Source organism: Gopherus flavomarginatus, chromosome 1 (genome assembly GCF_025201925.1).
Source record: "Gopherus flavomarginatus isolate rGopFla2 chromosome 1, rGopFla2.mat.asm, whole genome shotgun sequence".
Taxonomy (NCBI): Eukaryota; Metazoa; Chordata; order Testudines; family Testudinidae; genus Gopherus; species Gopherus flavomarginatus.
In genome coordinates, this window is record NC_066617.1 from 323631999 (window position 1) to 323657488 (window position 25490).

Here is a 25490-nt window from a genome sequence, read left to right on the forward strand (position 1 = left end):
ACCTCCTGGTGAAGGAATTGCTCGTGAGAGGGGTCCCTGAAGAGGGACGAGGATGGGGGGCGGGAGGGAGGAAATGATACAAACTGCAGACGGTATCCCGTCTGCACCGTGCGTAAGACCCAGCGGTCGGATGTTATCCGGGACCACGCCTGGAGGAAAAACGAAAGGCGGTTGGAAAACGGGGGGGAAGGATCCATGGGGGATACTGGTATTACGCCCTCGGGCGCACCTTCAAAATGAAGGTTTGGGTCCAGGTGGGGCTTTAGAGGAGCTTTGGTTTTGCCCCCTTGATTGCCCAACGGCCTGCGCCTGCCATTTCTATCGCGGCGCCTATTAAGGTCCTGCCGCTGGCAGAACTGGGGATATGGCCGACGCTGCTGCTGTTGCTGCGGCCGGAAGGGTCTGCGTTGCGTCCCAGGCGTGTGCGTACCAAGGGAGCGCATAATGACCCGATTGTCCTTAAGACTTTTCAGTCTGGGGTCTGTCTTCTCCGAGAACAGGCCCTGGCCTTCGAACGGGAGGTCCTGGATGGTGTATTGGAGCTCCGGAGGAAGGCCAGAAACCTGAAGCCAGGAGATGCGGCGCATTGTCACCCTCGAGGCGAGGGTACGGGCAGCCGAGTCTGCAGCGTCCAAGGAGGCCTGCAACGAGGTTCGTGCAACCTTCTTGCCCTCGTCAAGAATCGCCGCAAATTCTTGACGCGCCTCTTGTGGCAGCAGCTCTTTGAACTTATCCGCTGCCACCCAAGAGTTAAATGCGTAGCGGCTAAGAAGGGCTTGCTGATTGGAAACCCTGAGCTGAAGGGCCCCAGCCGAATAAACCTTGCGGCCGAGGAGGTCCATACGCCTGGCCTCCTTGGATTTTGGGGCTGGGGCTTCCTGTCCGTGACGCTCCCTCTCGTTCACCGACTGTACCACCAGGGAACATGGTGTCGGGTGAATATGGAGGTACTCATAGCCCTTGGAGGGGGCCATGTACTTCCTTTCGACGCCCCGTGCAGTAGGGGGGATGGAGGCCGGCGATTGCCAGATCGTATTGGCGTTGGCCTGGATCGTCCAAATGAAGGGTAGGGCGACCCTGGTGGGAGCATCGGAGGACAGGATGCTGACGACGGGGTCCTCGATCTCAGAGATCTCCTCAGCTTGCAGGCTCAGATTCTGTGCTACGCGCCTGAGGAGGTCCTGATGTGCCCTGAGATCTAGCGGAGGAGGGCTATTAGAGGAAGTGCCAGCCACCGCCTCATCGGGAGAAGAGGATGAGGAGACCCCTGGCAAGAGAGTGTCCAGCGGGGGGTCCGCCTCAGCCCTCGCCTCTGGCTCAGGAGGGAGATCAGGGTCTTGTTGCTTTGACCCGTCCTCCCCGTCCGGGGAGGGAGGGGGGCGAGACAACGACGCCTCCGGTGCCCTGTGCTCTGCCGTTGCAGGCCTAGGAGGAAGCTGTTGGGGGCCCTGGGCTTGATGGTACGCCCAGGGTGTCCAGAACCCCCACTGCTGCGGACCCTGGTCCTGTTGTGGAGGGTCTTGAAAAAGAGCCGCTTGTCTGTCAGGGCCCAGCGCGTATACGCTGTCCGCCTGCGATGACACCGACGGCTGTCTGGAAGGCCATGGAGGGGCCGACCGCGGCTGGTAAGAGTCTCCGCGTTCTGGCGCCGAAGATGTTCTCGGTGCCGGGGACCAGTACCGGGAGTCATACCGGTGCCGGGATCGGGACCGGGTTCTGTCTTGGACTCGGTGCCGGGATCGGGACTGGGTTCTGTCTTGGACACGGTGCCGGGATCGGGACCGGGACCTGCCACCGACGCGGTGCCGGGATCGGGACCGGGACCTGCCACCGACGCGGTGTCGGGATCGGGACCGGGACCTGCCACCGACGCGGTGTCGGGAGGTCGACCGGGACCGGCCACCGACGCGGTGTCGGGAGGTCGACCGGGACCGGCCACCGACGCGGTGTCGGGAGGTCGACCGGGACCGGCCACCGACGCGGTGTCGGGAGGTCGACCGGGACTGGGACCTGCCACCAGCTCGGTGCCTGGAGGTCGACCGGTGCGCTGATAGATGGCGGGACTGGCTCCTAGAGTCCCGGTGCCGGTATCGGCGGCTGGAACCAGACCGTGACCGTCTGGAGGCCGATTGGTGCCGCGAGTACGACCAGTACCGGGACTGCGAGCGGCGGCGGGATCTTGAGCGACCCTGGTGTCGGGACCTCGACCGCGAGCGTGAGTCCCGAGACGGCGCTGTCATCATAGGTTTGCCCCTGGACGCTACCTGCACCGGAGGTACCGGGAGTGGAGGCTGAGTTGACTCAGTCAGGGCAATGAGGTCCCGTGCCGAGGCGAAGGTCTCTGGTGTCGATGGGACCAATAGCTCAACCCCAGATCTTATGGGGGAGCTCGGCGGGACCGGACTCGACGGACCCACTGGGCCCGGAGTCGACGGTGCCGGTAGCGCCGTGGCAGATGTCGGTGCCGGGCGCTCCACTCGAGTCTGCCTGGATGGAGTTGCAGACTTCGAGGGTCTTGCTTCTGCACCCGGTGCCGGGGAAGGTCGGTGCCGGGGAGTCTTTCCGGTGCCGGCGCGATCCGGTGCCGGTGTCGAGATGACGGCCTGCGAAGCTGCCGAGTCGAGTGCCGCTTCCATGAGGAGAGTCCTAAGTCTCTGGTCTCTCTCCTTCTTTGTTCTAGGCTTAAAAGCCTTGCAAATGCGGCACTTGTCCGACCTGTGCGATTCCCCCAGGCACTTTAGACACGCGTCGTGAGGGTCGCTGGTCGGCATCGGCTTCTTACAGGCCGCACATTGCTTGAAGCCCGGCGAACCAGGCATGAGCCCGGTGCCGGGTGCCGGGAAGGGCTACGGCCCAAACCGGCTAACGAATATCTACAATATTATTTACACTATTAACTATATAACTAACTACACTTAACTACTAACTATCAACCGTAGAACAAGGAGAGCTAGGGACGTGGAGGACAGCTATGCCGCGCTCCACAGTTCCAACGCCCGACACGGCGGTAAGAAGGAACTGAGGAGCGGGTGGGCCGGCAGGGGTATATATCGGGTGCCATGGCGGCGCCACTCTAGGGGGCGACCTGCCGGCCCACTGGAGTTGCTACGGTAAAAAGTTTCCGACGAACATGCACGCGCGGCGCGCACACCTAACTGGAATGGATGTGAGCAATCACTCGAAGAAGAACTGCTTTTATGTGGACTCTGAAAATTTGAAGAAACCTGGCCAAGTCATAAGCCTCTGAGAACTGTCACTTCGACATGCTCAGGGGATTGCAGCTAAATTCTCAAAACATTCTGCAGGCACCAAGCATGCTTCACACCAGGGTTTCAAAGACTGCTAGGCTGGCCTACACTAAAGCTGTAAGATGACCTAAGAGACACTACTTCCGTTACAAAAGTTACGTAACTGAAGTCAACGTAACTTAGGTCGACTTACAGCAGTGTCTACACTGCACTATGTTGACAGGAGACGCTCTCCCACCAACTTACCTTCTGCCTCCCGGGGACGTGGAGTACAGACGTTGATGGGAGAGCACTCTGCCATCAACTTAGCTTGTCTTCAACAGACCCGCTAAATTGACACCGCTGCATCGATCATAGCAGTGCTGATTTAGCCATAAGTATAGACAAGCCCAGAGGAGGGCTTTTCCTGCAATTACTTACCAAGCACCAAAATTGACAACAGAGCTCTCAATACCCTGTGCTAGCCCCTAGACAGCATGAAGGAGGAAGAGAAAGCAGTCTGACTCAAATGAAGAGTGGTGAGGAGCAGAGAGAGGTTATGATGGATAATGCACACTCCCCTGCAGAACCTAGATTAGAATCCAACACTTCCAAATTCAGGCTGTCTTGCAAACAGCTGTGCCTTCTGCTGACAAAGCCTATTACTACGACCAGTTATTTCATTAGGACAAGTAGTAAAGGTCTGTGATGTGACTCTAAAGGCCTGCTAATGACCCACATAGAGGTTAATATTGTTACCAATTCTAGAATTTGTTTTTTTCAGTTTGCTTTCTAAAAAGTTAGGAAATTGCATACAAAAAACAACTACTTCAAAAGACTGTTAAGGTTGAAAAGTCAAACACTCAAAAGTTAAGAATCGGGAGAATAGAGACAGTTTGTATAATCTTAGTTCTGCATTTCTTTGTGTCTATTATGATAGATTTCAATTACATGATCATATCCCGATATTTCCATGGGACTGACCCGCCTTATTCAGTGCACAAGATACATGGTGATCAGGGAACGAATGAGGGCTGTGTAGTGTCTGAGGCTGCAGGACTCCTATTTCCTTTGTTGCAGAAGTTGGAAAGTATGTACAGAATGAGGCAGGTGACTATGGGAAAAGGAAACCTAGTTTTGTGGCAAAGCTGTACACTTCTGCGCTCTTATCACATACGCATTTTTTTTTCCACCACACAGAAGTATTAAATTGTATAGAGTTCAATTGATATGTCTACAGTGATATAAATATTACTGTTTGTAATGAACTACATGATTATTATTACAGTTAATTAAAATGTGAATATTTTCTATTGCTTTTATGATTGCTCATACTTACAATATGACCAGCTTTTTGGAATGGAGATACAATTAACTGGTTCTAATAATTAAAAAGAAAACAAGAAATCCAATCCAACTTTTCAATGTAGATTAATTCATGTAGGTTTTCATGTAGATTAATTTTAAAACAATCGTTTCATGACCTGACCAGAGACTGAGATAAAACCATGTGGAGAACAAAGATTTTGGTGTAGATTTTTAAATGGAATAATCTCAGTGGTTCAGCTATTTTCTATGTTTAAGGAAATGGGAAAAGTAAGTAACAGTACAAATGCTGAAAAATTAAATTTAAAACTGTTTTAATCTATGATGTTACTAATAACAGGTACAATAATTCAACATCTAAAAATATTTTCATCTGATTGTGTCTTTTTGACAAGCCACTATTTACATCTCAAAGCTTCCATTTAGTTTATCTGCAACATAATCAAAATACATACCTGATTGATTCTGTATCAATGTGCACAGGGGCTATCCTCTCCAGAAGAAACTTAATCATTTCCAGGAAAGGGTTTGTAGGTTGTTTGGGATTGCCCAACTTCTTTGTAATTTCTCGCTGCAATATATATTTGAAATAGGTTAAATTCCAATTCAGTTACCAAAATATTATCAGATATTCTGAAAGCTATTCTTACCACACATCCTTCAGCCTGTTTGCACGAACATGATGGGCTAACAAGCATTTCTAACTGGTTTCTTATTTTGTCATCATCTTCCAGAACTTGAGTGAACTTCTTCATGAAATCCTGAGCCTTACCAGGATCTGGCAAGTTTCCTTTAAATATTAAAAATCTTCAAATTAGTATCATAGACTCAAAGACTTTAAGGTCAGAAGGGACCATTATGATCATCTAGTCTGACCTTCTGCACAAAGCAGGCCACAGAATCCTACCCATCCACTTCTATAACAAACCCTTAACCTATGTTTGAGTTACTGAAGTTTCCAAATTGTGGTTTGAAGACCTCAAGCTGCAGAGAATCCTCCAGTAAGTGACCCATGCCCCACACTGCAGAGGAAGGCAAAAAACCTCCAGGGCCTCTGCCAATCTGCCCCAGAGGAAAATTCCTTCCCGACCCCAAATATGGCGATCAGCTAAATCCTGAGCATGTGGGCAAGACTCACCAGCCAGCACCCAGGAAAGAATTCTCTGCAGTAACTCAGATCCCATCCCATATAACATCCCATTACAGACCACTGTATCATCCCAGTTGCCCGTCTCTGAACCTGTTCCAGTTTGAATTAATCCTCCTTAAACATGGGAGACCAGAACTGCATACAGTATTCCAGATGAGGCCTCACCAGTGCCTTATATAAACGGTACTAACACCTCCTTATCTTCGCTGGAAATACCTCGCCTGAGTCATCCTAAAATTGTATTAGCTTTTTTAATGGCCATATCACATTGGCGGCTCATAGTCATCCTGTGATCAACCAATACTCCAAGGTCCTTCTCCTCCTCTGTTACTTCCAACTGATGTGTCCCCAATTTATAACTAAAATTCTTATTAGTAGTATCAACTTGGCAAATTTTAATTTTTAAGCAAATGTTTACTTGTGTAATAAAAGCACTGAAGAGGAAAAACAGAATGAAGCCTCATATTTCATACTGCGCAAGATTTTAACTAAAATGTCCATTTCTAAATCTCTTCCCTCTGTGCTCTCAGCCTCCTCTCTTTGCTTCCCTCATAGAACCCAGGCCAGACAGCTCCCTTTCCTTGCTGCTGCTTGAGGCTCCCCTATTCTGCTGGTAATACAAAGAGCTAGGGCAGAAATGGTGATGGGCCAGCATTTGACCTATAAAAACTTTATTACTAGGGAAATGTAGATCAGAAACAACATAGCAAGGCTGATACTTACTAAAAATACAAAATATATTTACACAAACTGATCTTTATCCAATTTACATATCACTTGCATATAAACATGGAGCCTCTCACTGCCATTTTAACCAAATTACTTTCCCACTAGTCCTATACTTGTGACGAGATCTATAATGTAGAAAAAAGCTTGAGAAGCCCTTCCTTAAACAGTAAATAGAAGATTACTGAATTAAAAAAATAACCAAAAAAAAAGAGGTGTCTTTTAGCAATGGTAGCATTTAATGCTAATCAGCGTACTTTTTCTGCTGGTACGTTAAGAAATGGGGTGACGATGACCACACACCTGTTAAAGCTAATGAAAAGCAATCTCTCTTAGACAATGTCATACCAAAATATTTATTTTGAAAATTATGTAGCCTAGAACTGAAGGAAATAAGACTTAAGAAGCTGACCATCCCTCCTACTATGGAGGGGAAAAAAGATTCAGGAGAAGGCTAAAGGCAAACAACAGGAATTTCTATCATGTGCTAAACTCTTCCACAAAATGTCATACTTTATGTGAAGTCTTTGTTATTTGAACCAGACTGGATAAAAATAATTCATGATTTTTAAGATAAAATTAAAAAAATAATTTTAAACTAAGATTTGTAATTTTTATGTTCTCCAGTTCTTTACTTTCTTATCACGTTTCTTTAATTAGATTCTTGTTGGAAAAATTTAAGATTTTACAAAAGGTTCTCTCTCATACGAAGTCTCACATTTAAAATGATCGTCTACACCAAAAGACAAGTCCCTTAGGTTCATGAACATCTGTCATCGTGGGAACACACACTCAATACAAATCTTAAGCAAACAGCCTGTGTTAAATCTGCAGCCAACACCACCTTCTAATATATTTTGTGTGCTACTGTAAATGCTGAAGGACAAGTTGTTTACTTGTGTCACCCATATTCATCTGACTATTTTACTGTAATCTCTAGAAATGCTGCCAAAGTGTGAGAAAGAATATCAGTACCATGAAACTAGTTCTGTGATTTGAGACTGTGGACTATTTTATAAGTAATAGTGTTTTTACAGTTGCCTTGATGATTGCCCGCATTAAAAAACAAAATTAAACGCGAAGTTTGCTGCAATAGTTTACAGGCTAATGTACAAAGTATTTGAAAACCAAGAAGCATCATATTTCAATTCTAATTTTTAACAGCATAAAATATTTAATCAAACTTACTTGTAATGACCATCACTTTTGAAAATATAGCTTTACTGCTGGCATCTGTCTAAAAATCACAGAATAAGAAAAATCTGTTTAAAGTGAAGACTAGACATTATATGCTAGCAAATGCACATAGTGTGAGCACAATTCTGTAAAGCTGTATAATCAGAACCAGACTTACTACTAACGCTGGGTAAAACCCAAGTACATTAAATGCAAAAAAATGATCTCAGTATTAGATGTTTAATCACAAAGTCAAAGTTTAAAGTTTTCATTTAACAGTACTACACCCTCATGGTGTATTATGGATATATTTAGACAATCATTTAATAGTTCAACTATTTAAAAATATTTTATCCACAATGAAGACGAGCTGCTTCTATGAGAAACATTGCACTTAATGATCTTTTGTATTTAAATCTAATCGTAACACTGCAGTCACAGTTTTTTGCACTTTATTATCTTAGGGATTTTGTTTGTTTTTAACTGCTTCTAAAAGTTAGTATACAAATAACCCCAACTGAAGTTTGTTTCTCACTACAATGAATGAAGCAAGTTCATACCATGGCTGTCATTACTATTCAACTGAAGGGCCTTTTTTTTTTTTTTTTTTGTTTTGGAGGGGTTTTTTTGTGCTTGTTTTTGAGACGGAGGAACAAGAGTGACTAACAGTACAGCAACACAACTGTAATAGCAACCATCAACACCTGCAATAGCAAGGAGCAGAAATGCATTTCTGGAGGACCATGCTATTTGTATTTTACTGAGATATTCACAATCTCCTTCATACTAAACATCCCAATAACTACAAATGAGTATATCATACCTAGCACAAAAAATGTACATGTGATGTCAGAAAAGGAGAATGCAGTTTTTTGTTCACTAATGACTCAAATATTCGAGAAGGATTTTGAACTCCACATGCAGGTATTTCACACTAAGAACTAGGCTCCCTTTGCTAGGTATGAGGAGTGAGGGAGAGAAAGGAGAATGTTTCAGAAATTCAGAGCATATAAAGCTACCAGACAACTGCTATTAGTTATTCCAATAAGGACATTTTTCTTTATCTGTAATTCTGGTTTCTGGAACATTAAAAAAAAAAAAAGTATCTATTGGCTTCTTCCTGTAGGTATCACTTCTGTAGGCAGTTAAACCAATTACCAAACCACCTCTTATAAGAAAAAATTCCCCAAAGAAACACTTAACTACAGGATGAGACAAAGGCCTCAGCCTTATCCTTAACAGGTTCTAGTCAAGAAATTATGTTTAAAAGGTACTAAGGGAAAGACCAAGCTCCAGACCTGCTTGTAGGAAGTCTAAAAACTATTTTTGGGGGGATAGGAGGAGAACTGGAGGCAAAGGAGGAAAATCATGCCCAGGCAAATTTCACTTTTTTGCATTCTTTTAGGGGAAATCTTTCCTAATACCAAATAAAGCCAGGAAACCAAGCTATATAGGCCTTGGGATGACAAGATAGCTACCTAATAGGGCAATTTTGACCATTGTGTGTCTATGGCAATCTAACTCCAGAAGGGAGTGACTTTGAACCTTTAAGTTCCCAGCACGTGTGTCATACTTTGGTGATTGACTAGGCCCTGTGACAGAAGGTATGGGAATCCTAAATTCTGAGTGAATGTCAGATTTTTGGAGCAGGACAGAAATATGAAAGTGAACAGTGGTGCATTAATGTTAACTTTAACATATATGGAAATACAGGCAGTAGCGTGAAATTATATATTGTCTGATAGAGAAGGCTTCCACAGAAAACATTCCTTTGTATAAATCTTTTGCACAATTTAACTACTTTCCTACTCAAATCAGAGAACAAACTGATCGTTGGTATCTCCCCCAAGAATGCCAATTTCCTGAAACAATGAGTTCCCATTTCATGGATGGGAATAAAGATTCTCTCAACTTAACACTGAGGACTCTTGCTAGATAGATTACTCAGGTTAGACTGAAAATACAGTTCTGCTTAGTGTAATAGAGCATCGGTGTCCACAACGGGTTTATTTTTCATCCTCCTTTCCTATGTTTACAGTCAATATGCTATTACTGAAGTAATGTCTGTTTGAATAATCACTTGGTGATCAATCATCTCATTTTGAACAAAAGTTTGCCAGTCAGTAGGGATGCCATTTCTTTCCTCCTGGAAGTCTAATTTCTTTAGTCAATCATCTGCTTAGTGTGGCTGTCCAGCTTTTCATGAGGACATCAGAGGCAACCAACACCCCACAACTGATGGCAATCCTCCCACCCCTGAAAGGAGGCTTGGAATCCTACAGAAAAATGACCAAGTAATGAGAGAAGCTGGAAACACTGATCTCAGTGAGAAATTAAGTGAAGCGGTAGACTCCTGGAACAGGCTCATGGAACAAGCTTAAATATTGACGTCAACAAACTCAGAGCCTCCAGGACTTTCAGATTTCAGCTGAGTTAAAAGATGAGATAGAGCACACAAGATCTGACTGGTTTGACCTTGCAGCACTGAACAGGGCTCCCATATGGAGCAATCGTTGGAATCAGGAAGCTGCTATTCTCCTTTATCAGAAAATGCAGGCAGACTAAGGCACTGATAACTTGGGACACTATGTCTCAGGTAACCAGCTTAAAAGGCCAGATTTGAAATTACTCGAATCACAAGACTCCCTCACAGATACCACCACTACCAAAACTTTGTTTTGCCTATAACAGGCTGAAGGAAATCAAGACACTTACCTTTCTGGAAAGCTTACTGTGACATTCTATCAATTTAATCAAGTTTTGAATTCACCCTAGAGAAGCTGTATACTAGGAAGAATTGGGAATTAAACTATGGCTCTTCAGGGAAGCTATAAATGTTGTCAAAAACTGTGGAACACACATTCCAAATCCAGCTCATTTCAGGTCTACAAGATCCACTTTCTCCAGGTTCTCTCTATTTTTCCTTTTTGGCTTTTTTTTGTTTGTTTGTTTCTTAGAGAAATGACTTCTTTTCTCTAATTCCTTGGATTCTTCCAAATGTATGAGTACAGGCCTTGTACAAATGAACAAATCATCAAATGGTACTTCGGTGTAATGTCTTTTTGCAAGGCAAGATCCAGACACTTTTTATGTGCCTGTTCAAACTAGGAGAAGAAAGGAGAATCACCACACAGAGGTATAGAACCAGTAACCTGAAAGACAGGTCAGCCTTCCATCCCCACACCCTTGCAAGAGACAGAACATTCTGAAGCCATACTGACAGAAACAGATGGAGTCTGCTCATCCTCATGAACAGGAGCCTAGGGCGAAGAAGAATAAAGGCTGATCTGCTAGAGGTAGGAGCCTCTTCTCTGTCTAACTCTATTGTACCAAAGGTTCAACTGTCTGACCCAAGAGAGGAGAGGAACCCAAATCCAGGAGAATGACCTACTGGACCAGTACGAGAAAGGAAGAGAAGAAGGAGCAGCATAGACCCTGCACCATGTTCCTGCTACCGATAACATGGTATCACCTGCAATGGGGGCATGATCACCCAAGGGAAACGAGTGCATCTATCTTGGAGCAAGAAAAAACTGAAGAGCCTCTTTAAGTACCACCACATGAGAAACCTCTTCCAAGAAGGAAGAAAGTCCATTCGAAGAAGTCAAAAGGTCTAGTGATCAGTTCACATGTCTTCAAGAGCAACACCTGCCAGAGACAGACCATTTATTTTGGCCTGAGAATGTACATGAGCAGAAATTAACCCATTCTGAGATAAGCACTTATTGTTTAACATTTTAAACTCAAATACTTCACCAATTCAATGACACAACATCCCTTAAAGCAACTATCTACATCTGTTTCATGCCAAGACAATTTATTTTTGCTGATAATTTGGCTTCCTAATAGCTTTTAAAGAAAGGCTTTGTGATTTTTCTATATACCCTACTATTTTAGTGAAGGAATATGTCTAATGAGATCAATAGCACCTTCACAATTTAACTTCTCCTTGGTACTGCAGTCATAAACACAAGTTAATGACACTATAGATTGTGATATCAAATTCCATATGGTGACATCTGAAAAGTTAAGCATGTAGAGAAGGGCAATTAGGGAATAGCCAATAAGGAGAAATACTTGATCATTAACAAAGAGAAATTATGAGTACTATTTGATAGTTGAATGGATTAAGAATTGCTTATTTGGAAGTTTTTCCTAGTATGAAATTCTTTTTCCAGCACTTTTTCCAGAGACTGACTAAGCCTACAGCACTCCAGTACAAAATATTTCTTACATCAGAAGAGCATGAAACTGATGAAAACACCACATATGAACACACATATTTCAGCAGCATAACAAAACTATTTTTAAAATACCATGTTCATGGAAGCCTTCACTGAAACTTCAGTTTTAATATTATGGTGTTATGCCACACCAGTCTGATGCTAAAATTGATGACAAAGCACTCACTTTCAGGTAGATATAAATTTCCAAAATACCACACTTTCAACTGAAATTTCTCAGGCATTGAGGATATTTGAAAGTTTGATAAAATTCAGGTTATTTTTGAGAAAGATTACAATTAACAAAATAAACCATGTTTTTCATCAGTCGCGAAATTTTACAAAATATCTTTTTGCATTTTACAAAATGACCCAAAACCAAAGTTTATTTTTCAAACTTGTAACGGTCTTATTTCAAAAAGTACTAGTCCTCAATGAAAAATAACTGAAGGATTAAGAAACAAGCATGCAAAAATTATAGTGTGCATGAATGTACTAATAAATAATTGAATTTACAACTGGAATGTAACTAATTTTTTTTAAATAAAGCAACTTAAAATGGAGAAAAAAATGTATATTTAACTGTACATACTATACAATTATTGCATCATAAACATAACTTGGCTCCTGCCACCTATAAGATCATAATTGTAAGGAAACAGGAAAGACCTATTGGATCATAATGTTCATTTATTTGCAAGAGCAGGGCACAGCACTGGAGAGGACATATTAGATAATATACTGATACATGTAGAAATACATGAGCAACAGAGAAAGAATGCAATTATAGTTTCAGAGAAAATAGTAACTGGATCTCTTGTTATGTCTTCAGAATCTCAAAAATAACACCACATATTAACATTTTTGCTTTCAATTGTATATACTATGTACACTTATTGCACTGTAATACCTAAACGTTGTAATCGCTCATGTTTCCTCAACACTATACACCATTCGTTTAAAAATTAATGGGAAACATAAGTTTTACTTTGTGAAACTGATGTCTCCCCAAATCAGAAATATTTTCAAAGCTTTAACAGAAAAATCTTGTAACAAATTCACATATTTCAACATATGCTGGGACTGGACAACAGAGGATGAATCTTTCGATAATTGGCCTGTTCACACCCTCTGAAGCACCTGGCATTGGCCCCTTCGGATGACAGGATACTGGGCTTCTATACACACACACACACACGTACGTGTGGGTGTGTAAAATTCTGCTATACTGTTAGGTTTCAAGCAAAACACTGATTTTACAGAATTTTACACTAAGTTGTAGAAATAATTCAATATTTATTATTCAATATTTATATGCAACACACTTACCTCCAAATAAATGTTTATTTTTTTCTATCATTGTCATATACATTTTTAACAACTGTAACTAAATTGTCTGTCTTTGGAATAACCAAATGAATTTCTAACAACTTTCAGAAAGAAAACATAAAATGAACACTGTCAGGATAATTAATATACTTTTTATTTTTATTTTTTTTTACCCACTGTTGTGGTGGAAAATAGTTAAATTTATTGTTAAATTAAATAATTTAATGATGAAAAATAAAAGTTTTCAATGTTTGTTTATTTCCTTGTACTTTACTCAGTTTGGCCATCAGAAATAGATTGGTCAGTTTCAATTTCTAATTCTCCAGCCCGAATATATTCCTGCAAGATGTGGCTTTTAAATACTGGTATTTAAATCCAAACAAAATCTCTCTAACCCTATTTCATATTTTTTTAAATTTTCAAAGTAGCTACAAAAAAACCTTCTCCTACCACACACACACTTTGCTATCTCATATATAGTCTGTCAGAATTTTATTTGGGTTTCCAAAGGATTTCACATCTGTCACAGAGTAAGCATGGCAAATTTCAGCTCACAGGTAATAGGTTCTGGACATCAATTAATAGTGTGTCCCTTTAAGTAAAGCCATAAGGGATATACACACAAAATAATTCAAGAAGGAACTTACTTTGGGCTGTTTAATTAAGTCGACCAAGTCCTTTACCTGGTGTCGAAGCAGATTTTGACATTTCCACATTTCATTCAATGCTCTGAAGTGAAAAAAAAATTAACTGACAGAAGCTGCTACTCATTAACATGCCTGTAAACCTATAATATACCAAGTAACTTCAACTCCCATTGACTTCAATGAAACTTGAGATGCTGAGCATTTTCCAGGGTTTGCTCAACTAGTCACAAGTTCAAACTATAAATAAAATTGTTTCCCGTGGTATGACATTTAATTGCTTGTCTTTATTTTAAAGGTTCTGCTAGTATACCTGTAGAGTTTAACTTCTGATTATTTCACCTTTAAAAAGGGTGGTGCAAGCCATAGGGCTCCTCTACAAAGAGTTCTTATTTGAACAAGTCTGAGCTCGGTGTCCTAAATACTTTGAAACATGGTAGGTTACACCAGATAACACTTGAAAGTCCATTGGTTTAAAGCAGTATCTTTCTATCAGATGCTTTTTTTTATTTGCAGGAGCAGCAACTTGACAAAGAAGAGACCAGACTCGACTTGTAAGAAGAATCTTAGAAACGTTATATAAAGGAACAAAATCAAACCCCTCCCCCAAAGGCAAATAACTTACATTTTTAAAAATCCTCTAATCTCAGAATCATTTTGAAAAACAAAAATCACCAAATTTTACAGTCCATTGTTGATAAAAATGCATTTTTTAAACTTTTAAGGTATAGTTTTAAAAATACGTACTGCTACAGCTTTATGAACCTTTACAGAAAAACAACAGTAGCAAAAGCAGAATGAAGATTTTTTTGTCATTTGTTATTTTGCCCAAAATAAATACTGGAAAAGCAATTCCTTCTACTCTTAAGATAGCTATTTATTTATTTCACTGCAACAGTTTTAACGACATCTGTGCCACAATTTTTCAACTTAAACCATGTAATAGTTCTTACAGTAATGCTAAAGAAAATTTTTTTTTAAATTGTTCTTGACCAAGTTAAATACATGCTACAGCAATGCAGCACTATTAAAAGATCAAGACAAAATGGCAAGTGTGGAGGCCTTAGGCAACAACTTACCCAGTACTTAAAAGCTTTCATTCGGAAATAATTATGTTTCTGTCCCTTAGAGTGACTAAAATAATCTACCAAATGTAAACCAAAAAATATATTTTTCCTGAGTTTGCAGGCACAGAGCTCCACTGTTACTGTAATGCAGCACTGTCAAACAGGAGCACAATGAAATTAACAACACTCTTGATTAGCTTCTGAACCCTGGAAGCAGCAGTGAAACTATCAATAATCATGTCAAATTCATGCTTCTGCATGGGAGAGCGATGAACAGCAGCAGACACAAGCTCTGCAGTTACCAAAAACAGGTGCTTTGGGAAAGGGTTGAACAACAGACTACTTTCCTCGCTCTCCCCTTTGAGCAGCCAGAATACTGAAGGTGGGGTAGAATAATGGAGATCAAGCTGCCAAATATGATACAGAAACAGCAACCCTACTTCCCCATTTCCAGCAGCTATAAAGGATACGGTGCTCTTGCTTCTCACCAGGGATTTGCTCCTGGGCACACCTTTCATATCTATTTATGATTAGTGGGTTTAGTCATCTGATTAGTAGGTGTTTCATATATTTTTCAAGCCCTGAATTACAAGATATATATAACATTTTAGCACTGTATGTTTATTGATAATTTATTAAAAGGATTTGTCCACTATGGCCTGAACCATCTAGTTTTTCCAACATTTATGCAAAGCAGTGCTAATACCTTGTACTAATACAGTACTTTGCAAAGGAATATCATTTTTACAAATGACGCAGCTCTGGCACAGAGATGTTAGATGACTTGCCTAAGATCACTTAGTTGGAGGCCCAAGACAGACCTATGCAGCTCCATACAGGTTTAATAGGATCTCTATATTAAATATTCTCTATAAAGTAACCCTGTCAAACCTCTTAGTGCTGCAAATGTAAAATATATTCAAATTCACATTTATTATATGAAACATACTTCACAGCATTTGAGTCCAGTGTTGCATAAAGGTAATATAAACATTTCATTCGTTCATTTGTTTCCAAATTGTGAGGGACCATATATTGAGCAAAGATGCGTTCAACAAGCAATCTGAAAGAGAATATTAAGAAGGAACTTTAACTATAAAGCAGCAAGGTGGTTCTAAATTCAAATTACTAAAACATTCATTTAAAAATTCTCAGAATAACAGAGTCAGTGGTAGGTATACACAAAAAGATAGATGCTGTTGAGAAATCTGAAAGCAAGCCACTTAATTCCTATTAACGGTCTCATGTAGAACTTGATCAGAACAGAGCTAAAAGTTATAATAATCCTACCATCAGAGTCTGACACAAAAGACTATGCTTACTAGACTCAAGCGTATTGGAATTTGGGTATGAATCAAAGTAAGTAGAATATTTTAGATCAGAAAACTGGAATTAGTAGGCTTTTTCCAAGTGAGGGAGTTTAGAGGATGGAAGCTTTTACCTCATGGGTAAGGGGTCATCTGACATTGCATGTGTTTGATTCTATTGTACTTATTTTTAAAGTTTATATGTCCCCACAAATTTGTTGATATGTGCAATGAATAAATCAAAAGAATAAATTAATAAAGCAAACAACTTTTTGAACACTAACATAGGATGAGTAAGAAACACAGGAAAAAAAATGAGAGTAATTCTACTCCACTGAAGCAATACTTCTGAGTTTAAAAAAAAAATGGAACACAACTTGGCAGTGTCCAAGTAAGAACACAAATTGACCTACACACTCACACACACACACGAGAGATATATACGAGATAAAATATATTTTTTTCTTTTATCATCATTTAACAATCAGAAAATAAATTCAGGTTAGAAAGCTAAGCAACCTGTATATAACAAGTCTCTAATCTTCAAAACTTAGTAAACTGACCTACCGGTCATCAATACTGTTTTGATAATATATATGCAGCAGTTTGTCCTTGATCCATGAAATTTGTTTTGCAGCTTCTTTTCCCGCCTCTGACTGTAATGAATATTTCTTGTATATCTGGGCAAGTCCCATCATAGCTTCTTTTCTCACTCTCCACTAAAAAATAATATCGCAGTTTTAAAACAAACAAATTTAAAAAAATTTTAAAAGAAAAAATCTCTTGGCAAAGTAGTATTTCCTTTTTCCTTAAAAAACCAAAATAGCGATTCTAATTTGTTTAAAAAAAAGTTTACTGCATTTTATTAAATTTAATAAAAAGTTTTATATTTATCATTATATCTGCAACTACCAACATTTTCATCATCATTCTTAGCTAGCATGTGAATAAAACTAATGTCTGAGTAAGCAAAGAAACTCTGGACTTTAATGGGTAATATTTCTAATATCAAAATAATTTTTTCTTCAGGGAACTATGCTGAATACCTACCATTATTTTATGGCTGCATAGGGGGAAAGCATGTCACCAAATGAGAAAAATAAAATCAGAAAATGACAATGATTGGTAAAGTTTGCCCTCAGCTTGCTTGCTATTAATGTTATTTAGAATACATGAAAACAGTTTTAAAGTTTACTGAATAATGAAATATGCTTAACTGGAATTTCAAAAATGTACAAGTTTGGAACTTAGTGAATTTGATCACAGTCTTCCAAGGTTCTAACTAGAAGTGAGCAACTTGACAAGCTGAGAATGATTGAATATTTTTCACTTCAATCCACAATAAATTTTGAATTCTGTGTTCCACATTTTTCAAAGAATATTTCAATATCTTTGAAGGATTTCATTTTTATTTACAAATACTAATATAACAAAGACAACAAATGATACAGAAAATACCATTAAAATAGTTATAAGACCTACACTGAACACAATCCACAGTACTACAATGCAAGATTATGTTTTGATTTTTGTTCTCTAGGTATGAGCTGGCAGGGACAGAGCATTACAGAAACAGGATATTCAAGTCCTAGAGCAAGAGAATGCCTCAGTGTTTAGCAGTGACTATTCCATCTAAGTATAAAGGACCACCAATAATTTCTCCAAAGGGAATCCTGCCAAGCTTTCTTCAGCTGGAAGGATAATGACTACACAATGGTAACATGATATTTAAAATAGGACAGTTACCTGTTCCATAATTGGCCTTCTTTGAGATGTGTTGCTCAGGTGTATTCCACTGTAGGTGTGCGTGCTCGCCACGTGCACCGGTGCTGGAAGTTTTTCCCTTAGCAGTATGCGTAGGGGGGAGGACCACTGCGACCCCTGAAGTGGTGCCTCTATATCGCGTTATAAGGGGAAATGCGCACTCCCCCGACCCTCGGTCCCTTTGTTTCAGACAACTCCAACAGAAGGGAAGGAGGGCAGGATGTGGAATACACCTGAGCAACACATCTTGAAGAACACCAGTTACATAACAGATAACTGTCCTTTCTTCTTAGAGTAACTGCTCATATGTATTCCACAGTAGGTGACTCCAAGCTATATCTGATGGAGGTGGGTAGGAGTTTAAAGGTTTCTGGGAGGGAGTACCACCCTACCAAACCCGGTGTCATCCCATGCTTAGGAGACGATCGCACAGTGAGAGGAAAAAGTGTGGACAGAGGACCATGTGGCAGCCCTACATATGTCCTGGATAGGGACGTGGGCTACATAGGCGGCCGACGAGACTTGAGCTCTCGTAGAATGCGCCTTCACGATAGGTGGCGGGGGAGCCCCTACCAAGTTGCAACACGTGCACATGCACAAGGTGATCCAGCAGGAAAGCCGCTGGGTGAAAAGTGGCTGTGCCCTCATACGCTTGGCCAACGCAACGAACAGCTGTGAGGATTTCCCGAATGGCCTGGTTCGGTCCAAGTAAAAGGCCAGCGCTCTACGTACGTCTAGTGTTGGAGGAATGAGGCTTAGGACAGAGTACTGGAAGGAAAATGTCCTGATTCATATGGAAGGTGGGGACCATCTTCAGGAGAAATGCAGGGTTTGGGCAAAGCAATGCCACTTTCCATGACAGGTGGGACCAGGAACAATGGCCCAGGGTTCAAATGGAGGACCTGTTAGGCAAGATAGCACTAGATTCAGATCCCATTGCAGGACCGGGGCTCTGGTGTGTGGGAACGCACAATCTAGGCCCTTTAAAAAGCGGGAGGTCATCAGAAGGGAGAAAACCAAGTGATCCTGCACCAGAGGGTGGAAGGCTGAAAAGGCCACTAAATGTATCCTGACGGAGGCAGGAGCTAGTCCTTGGGTCCTAAGGGACAGGAGGTCATTGAGAATGAGCTGGAGGGACGCGGATAATGGGGAGGCACGCCGCTCCCCTGCCCACCTAGAGAACCTAGACCATGTGTTAAGGTAGGTCCGTCGTGTGGACAGCTTTCTGCTCTCCAGCAGAATTCGTCTGACATCCTCCAAACACTTTCTCTCCTCGTTTAACCATGGAGCAAAACAGTGTCATGTGAAGCGTGGCCAGGTTGAGGTGGAGAAGGCATCCACTCTCCTGAGAGAGGAGATCCAGGCAGAGCGGCAGCCTCCGCGGGGGGGCCACTAGAAGTTGCAGGAGGATCCCGTACCAATGTTGGCGGGCCCAATCCGGGGCTATGAGGATAACCCTCGACCTGTCTGTCTTTTCTTTTTGCAGGACCTTGCCTATCAGTGGGAACAGTGAAAAGGCATAGAACAGTTGGCCTGACCACCGCAGGAGGAATGCATCTGAGATCGTCTCCCTTTCTGCCCCTGCCCTGGAGCAGAACTGGGGGCAGCGTCAGTTCTGGGCAGTAGCAAAAAGGTCGACCCACCGAGCTCCCTACTCTCAGAGGAGCTGTCGGGTGACCTCCCAGTGGAGTGATCACTCGTATTGGTGGGAAAATGCTCTGCTGAAGTGATTGGCTCACACATTGTGCGTGCCAGGTAAGTGGAAGGCCTGCAGGGAGGTATCATGGGCTATGCAAAACTCCCATAGGTCCAGGGCTTCCATGCACAGGGCCAAGGAACTTGTGCCCCCCTGCCTGTTGATGTAATACATCGCGGCTGTGTTGTTTGTGAGGACTCTGTCAGCCCTCCCGCAAAGGTGCAAACTGAACGCTATACAAGCCAGGCATACTGCCCTGAACTCCCCGACATTTATGTGGAGGGACAATTCCAAGGTCAACCATCTGCCTTGGGTTTGAATGTTCCCTATATGGGCTCCGCAGCCCAGGTCCGAGGCATCCAACACCAGGTCTAGTGAGGGAGGGGCTTCTCGGAAGGGAAACCCGTTCAGCATGTTGCTCAGGAGGGACCATCACTGCAGAGTAGCCGCTACGTTGGGTGGTATCAGGACAACCTTGTCTAGGCTGTCCCTGGACTGAGAATACTGGGAGGTTAACCAGAGCAGGAGGGGCCTCACTCTGAGCTGGCATGCCGCACCATGGAAGTGCATGCTGCCATGTGACCTAGGATTTGAAGGCACACTCTTGCCATGGTCACAGGGAAGGTCATGACCGAGGCTATGAGACTTTTGAGTGTCTCAAACCTGTCCCAGAGAAGAGAGGCTGTGGCCTCCATGGAGTCCAGCAGAACCCCTATGAAGTGCATGCACTGGACCAGTACTAATATGGACGTGGCCTCGTTCACCACTAGGCCCAGACCTGTTCATGTGGACAGCAAGTATTGCATCTGGGCCTGTACCTGAGACCGGGAGTTGCCCTTGAGGAGCCAATCATTCAGGTAAGGAAAATTTGCAGTCCATTCCTCCGGAGGTGGGCTGCCACCACTGTCACGCATTAGGTAAAAACCCTGGGGGCCGTGGAAAAGCCAAAAGGAAGGACCACGAACTGGTAATGGTTCCGCCCTACCAGGAAGCGGAAGAAGCACCTGTGATCCTCGAAAACATGGATGCAGAAATTCGCATCCTGGAGGTCCAGGGACACGAACCAATCCCCCGGGTCTAGGGAGGGAATGATGGAAGTCAGGGATACCATGTGGAACTTGTGAGACACCATAAACCTGTTGAGATTCCGTAGGTCCAGGATGGGCCAGAACCCACCTTTTGCCTTCGGGATCATGACCATTGCTGAGGACCCACTGGTCTGACGTTATATGGGACCACTCCACTCGGAATGCAGATAAATGGTGTCAGAATACAAACTTTATTAACTGGGGGGCTTCCGTGGCAACAGGCCCAGTGGCCCCCCGCAAAGAGTCAAAATCGACTCTTCCCCTGCTTCTTGCCCTTCGCGGGGCCGAGCAGGACAACACTGGGACCTGTGTCTCTGTTCCCTCTGTCTCTTAGGCCGGGGCTCATATCTGCCCTAGCGGGAGGCGCTAAGGTCTGCAGCCTAGGTTTGTCCTTTGCTGGTGGGACATATAGACCCAGAGTTTGCAGGGTGGTGCGGGAGTCTTTCATTCCATGCAGGCAGAGGTTGGTTTGGTCCGCAAACAGCGCTTTCCCATCGAAGGGAAGGTCCTGCATCAAGGACTGGGACGTTGCAGACAGACCAGACAGAAGAAGCCAGGACACCCTAGGCATAGATATGGCCGAGGCCACTGAATGGGCTGCCGTATCAGCTGTGTCCGAGGAGGCCTGGAGGGCTGCTTTTGCTGCTGCTGCCGCCGCTTCCTCAACCAGAGCCTTGAACTCCTTTCTGTCCTGCTCCAGGAGAAGAGGCTCGAACTTCGGCAGAGACCCCCATAAGTTAAATTCATAGTGGCTCAACAGGGCTTGGTGGTTGGCCACCCTGAGCTGGAAGCTCGTGGAAGAATAAACCTTCCTGCAAAAAGAATCCAGTCTCCTGGTGTCTTTGTCCGTGGGGGTGGGCACAAGCTGACCGTGGCATTCCCAGTGGTTGACTGACTCTGCCATTAAGGAGTTGGGTGCTGGGTGGGAGTACAGGTACTCGTGTCCCTTAGCCGGGACAAAGTACTTTCTCTCTGCTTTTTTGGAGATAGGTGCCAGGGAAGTTGGGGTTTGCCATAGAGCAGTCAATATGTTGGCTTCTCCTTGGTGGAGAGGTAGGGCCACATGGTCTGGTGCCGAGGAGGACAGTAGATTGAAAAGGGTGTCTGCTGGCTCCTCCAACTCCTCAGCCTGGAGTTGGAGATTTGAGGCCACCCGCTTGATGAGCTCTTGATGAGCCTTCAAGTCCTCCTGTAGAGCGGGTGGAGAGGCCACTATGGTCTCCTCCGGCAAGGGGGCCGGTCCAGCTCCCAGGGCATCGGGAGGTGCCAGTGGTTCGATCCCCAAGACCGAATCCAGGCCTGGTATCGCCTGCTACGTACCCGTCGACTTTAGACTCTGTCGCGGCGGACATACCGAATGGGCGTGGGACGCTCCAGCTATCGAGCAGGGTCTTGCAATTGTGGCCACAGTGCCCACTGATACCATTGCTCCTGCCACAGTGCCCCTTGCCACCGACTGGCTTGGGTACTGGGCAGTGCAAACTGCTCTTGAGGGGCCGTGCAGCTTGGGGACAGGCAGCTGGGTGCCGAAGCAGAGGTCACCATTACAGCACGGTGTCGTAAGAGTGGCGGGAGCATCTATGGTCGTGTTGGTGCTGACCTTGAGATCTGGACCTCGACAACGAGGAGTGGTCCTCGTTGGAGGTACTGCTCTCGCAGTCATCCCGCGCGGGTGAGTCAGCCACTCTGAGCAGAGTGGAGGGCTGACGCGAGCTAAGTGAAGACCTTGTCGAACGGGGCAGCACACGGTCCTCGGAGCGGGGACTCTGTCCTGCCCGGGAGGGCTTGTGTGCTCCCAACGGCAGCTTCCCTTGGGACCGGGCACCTGTCTCAAGCGGCACACCTGGCACCGGAAGGGAGAGAATGTCACACATGGCCTGTGCAGCCTCCGGCGACAATGGCATTCTCACCGCGGGAGAGGAATGTGCTGACAGGACTGGGCTACTCCACTCAGCGCGAATCAGAGGTCTGAGTCCCCAGGTGGATCGTGGGCTGCCCAACTCAGGTCCGGCCTCACCTCTGTCTTTTTGTCAGCACTGCTGAGTCCCTGCTTCTTAGCAGGTGAGCAGTGCCGGCTGGTGGCTCCGCACCAAGGACGCGGTGCCCAGTGCCGTGTGCGGATGGGTTGCCGGTGCCGGGACCAACGCAGACTCCATTAGCAAGGCGTGCAGCCGGACATCCCTCTCTCGTTTAGTTCAAGGCTTGAAAAATCTACAGATTTTACAGCGGTCTGTAACGTGTGTCTTGCCCAATTAGCTGAGACACTGAGTGTGCAAGGTTGCTTCTTGGCTTAGAACTGCTACAGGAGTCAGATGAATTGAAGCCTGGGGCATGGGGCATGCCCTGCACCAGGTAACTAACTGAAGAAGTTATCCAACTACTGGAGAAGACAAGTACTACTAAGGCTAATAGGAGAGCTACAGCAAAGCTGGAGCGCAACGTTCCGACTACCTTCACTGGCAGCAAGAAGGAATTGAGGGTGAGGGGCATGTACAGCTCCTCTTACAGCGCGATACAGAGGCACCAATCCAGGGGTCACAGCGGTGCTCCCCCCTACAGGTACTGCTAAGGGAAAAACTTCCAGCACCAGTGCACGTGTCAAGCACGCACACCTACTGTGGAATACACATGAGCATGCGCTTGAAGAAGAAGGGATATTTCTCAAAGCTGAATGAATGACACCCATTCTCCCATGCTCTAGGACAGGAGTGGCCAACCAGAGCCACATGCAGCTCTTCCGAAGTTAATATGCGGTCCCTTGTATAAGCAGCAACTCCAAGGCTGGAGCTACAGGTGCCAACTTTCCAATGTGCCAGGGTGTGCTCACTGCTCAACCCTTGGCTCTGCCACAGGCCCTGCCCCCTCTCCACCTCTTCCCACTCCCTGCCCTGAGCACTTCTCCCCCTCCCCAGAGGCTCCTGCATGCCACAAAACAGCTGATCAGGAGGTGCAGGGAGGAAGGGGGAGGTGCTGATCAGCAGGTCTGCTGGTGAGTGGGAGGCGCTGGGAGCAGGGGGAGCTGATATGGGGCTGCTGACATATTACTGAGACTATTTGGCAATGTACATTGGTAAATTCTGGCTCCTTCTCAGGCTCAGGTTGGCCACCCCTGCCCTAGGAGGAAGAGAAGAAAGTGGACTCAAGTGAACACTCTATTACACTATGATGCAATACTCCAAACAATGTAGTTTGTCGTCTACCTGTTTTTGACAAAGACGCATACCATGGTGTTACCAGATATTTCATCAAAAATCTTTCAATGACAAGTTATTTTTCTCTTTGGTTTTAACATTTTTTTTACCATTAGACTTCAAAATATTTTAAAAACTGGAAATTTGAGATGAATTAACTTTAAACTATCAACAGCAAATGTTTTTGTATTATTTAATAGTTTTTATAATCCGTTCAAATTAAAGTTTTTAATTTGGGTGTCTTTAAAAAGGAAGGTTATTTCTTATCTAAAAACAAAACTCTGAATTTAGTACAAGGTATTTGAGACGAACATGATTAATCACTATTAGAACTAATCTATATGTCTTACCCGTTTGTCCAGTGTTCTCTCTCTTACAAAATTAAGTAGGTGATCATTAACAAGCAAAAGATCTTTTTTAGCAGCGGTAACTATGGATACAATAACATCATGCCTAATGGCTTCTTCAGGGTCATGTGACCTTACTTTAAGGTATTCTGAAAGAAAAATACTATAATTAAAATGAAATATTTATGCAGTGTTAACTGTGTTTAATTCCCTAGACACTGCTTAAAGAAATATGACTAAAGTCAGCCACATTTTACACTATTTCAAACATCAAGTATAAAGTTACTGAATTCATCATAAGGTTAGATGAACTGCCACTTATTTAGCAAAAAAAATTTTTTTTTACTTAGAATACAGTATATCTAACAATTATTCCACTAGTAGTCTCTCAGCTCTCATCTATAATTAAAAGTTTATTTTTGATAATAGTTAATTCATTCAGATAGAGAGATTAAGATTTTCTTTCCCAGACTACAGGGTATCCCTAACTGGTAACTATTTCCTCTGGCTGATCACCAATATTTAAAAAGCAACAATACAAGTGGGGAGGGAAAGCTCAGAATCAGTAATAAAATACATAACCTTTTTGCCAGTACAGTCATTTAATCAAATTTGTACAAAACTGATAGGTGACGAGAAGTCATTGCACCTTGATCACTGACTGCTCAGTGATCAAAGAAAAATGAGTTGATCATCGCAAACAATAACCATTAATATTACTGGCAGCAAGCCACAGTGCAAAAGACAACATCCAGAAATAATGAAGTCCTGACTTGCATTTAAAGAGGCTTTGAAATTTGAAAGCTATTCCTACCAGGGTGTTTGTGTGGTTTTGCCTTTTTTTTTTTTTTTTTTTTTTTTTTTAAAGTATAATTTGGCTAAAGCAATATTTTCTAAAAGAATTCACCTAGAGGACACAGTAACGGAAACAGTTTTAAAGTTTACTGAATAATGACACAGTAGTCAAAAAAGTTCTCATCTATAGTTATAAAGGTTGGAACTTAAATATATTTTTCAATGACACAAACTTAATACAAGGGAAAAAAAGACAATACAAATCCACTATTCTCCTCCATATCTCAAAGCGTTCCACAGTGTAAGCCAGAAAGTCTAGTATCAGACATGAAAGCAGGCAAAAGCCAACTCAACCACACTTCCAGGACAACAGAAGGAATACAATTAACCTTTATTTTCAATCTTTTACTAAACAAACACCCTGACATTTTAGG

General features: G+C 43.3%; 2 protein-coding genes across 4 annotated transcripts in view; one reads left to right on the top strand and one right to left on the bottom strand.

Moving 5' to 3' along the window:
- Positions 1–25490, top strand: part of N4BP2L2 (NEDD4 binding protein 2 like 2) — a 479674-nt gene that overhangs the window by 177142 nt on the left and 277042 nt on the right. The window lies entirely within an intron of this gene.
- PDS5B (PDS5 cohesin associated factor B) overlaps positions 1–25490 on the bottom strand; it is a 265724-nt gene that overhangs the window by 99144 nt on the left and 141090 nt on the right. For all 3 annotated transcript variants that reach the window (XM_050937113.1, XM_050937114.1, XM_050937115.1), the window contains 7 exons: positions 24265–24410; positions 16743–16894; positions 15818–15931; positions 13805–13886; positions 7618–7666; positions 5204–5343; positions 5009–5124 (listed from right to left, as the gene is read on the bottom strand). In XM_050937113.1, the coding sequence (XP_050793070.1) occupies positions 5009–5124; positions 5204–5343; positions 7618–7666; positions 13805–13886; positions 15818–15931; positions 16743–16894; positions 24265–24410 (799 nt within the window). The remainder of the gene's footprint in view (positions 1–5008; positions 5125–5203; positions 5344–7617; positions 7667–13804; positions 13887–15817; positions 15932–16742; positions 16895–24264; positions 24411–25490) is intronic.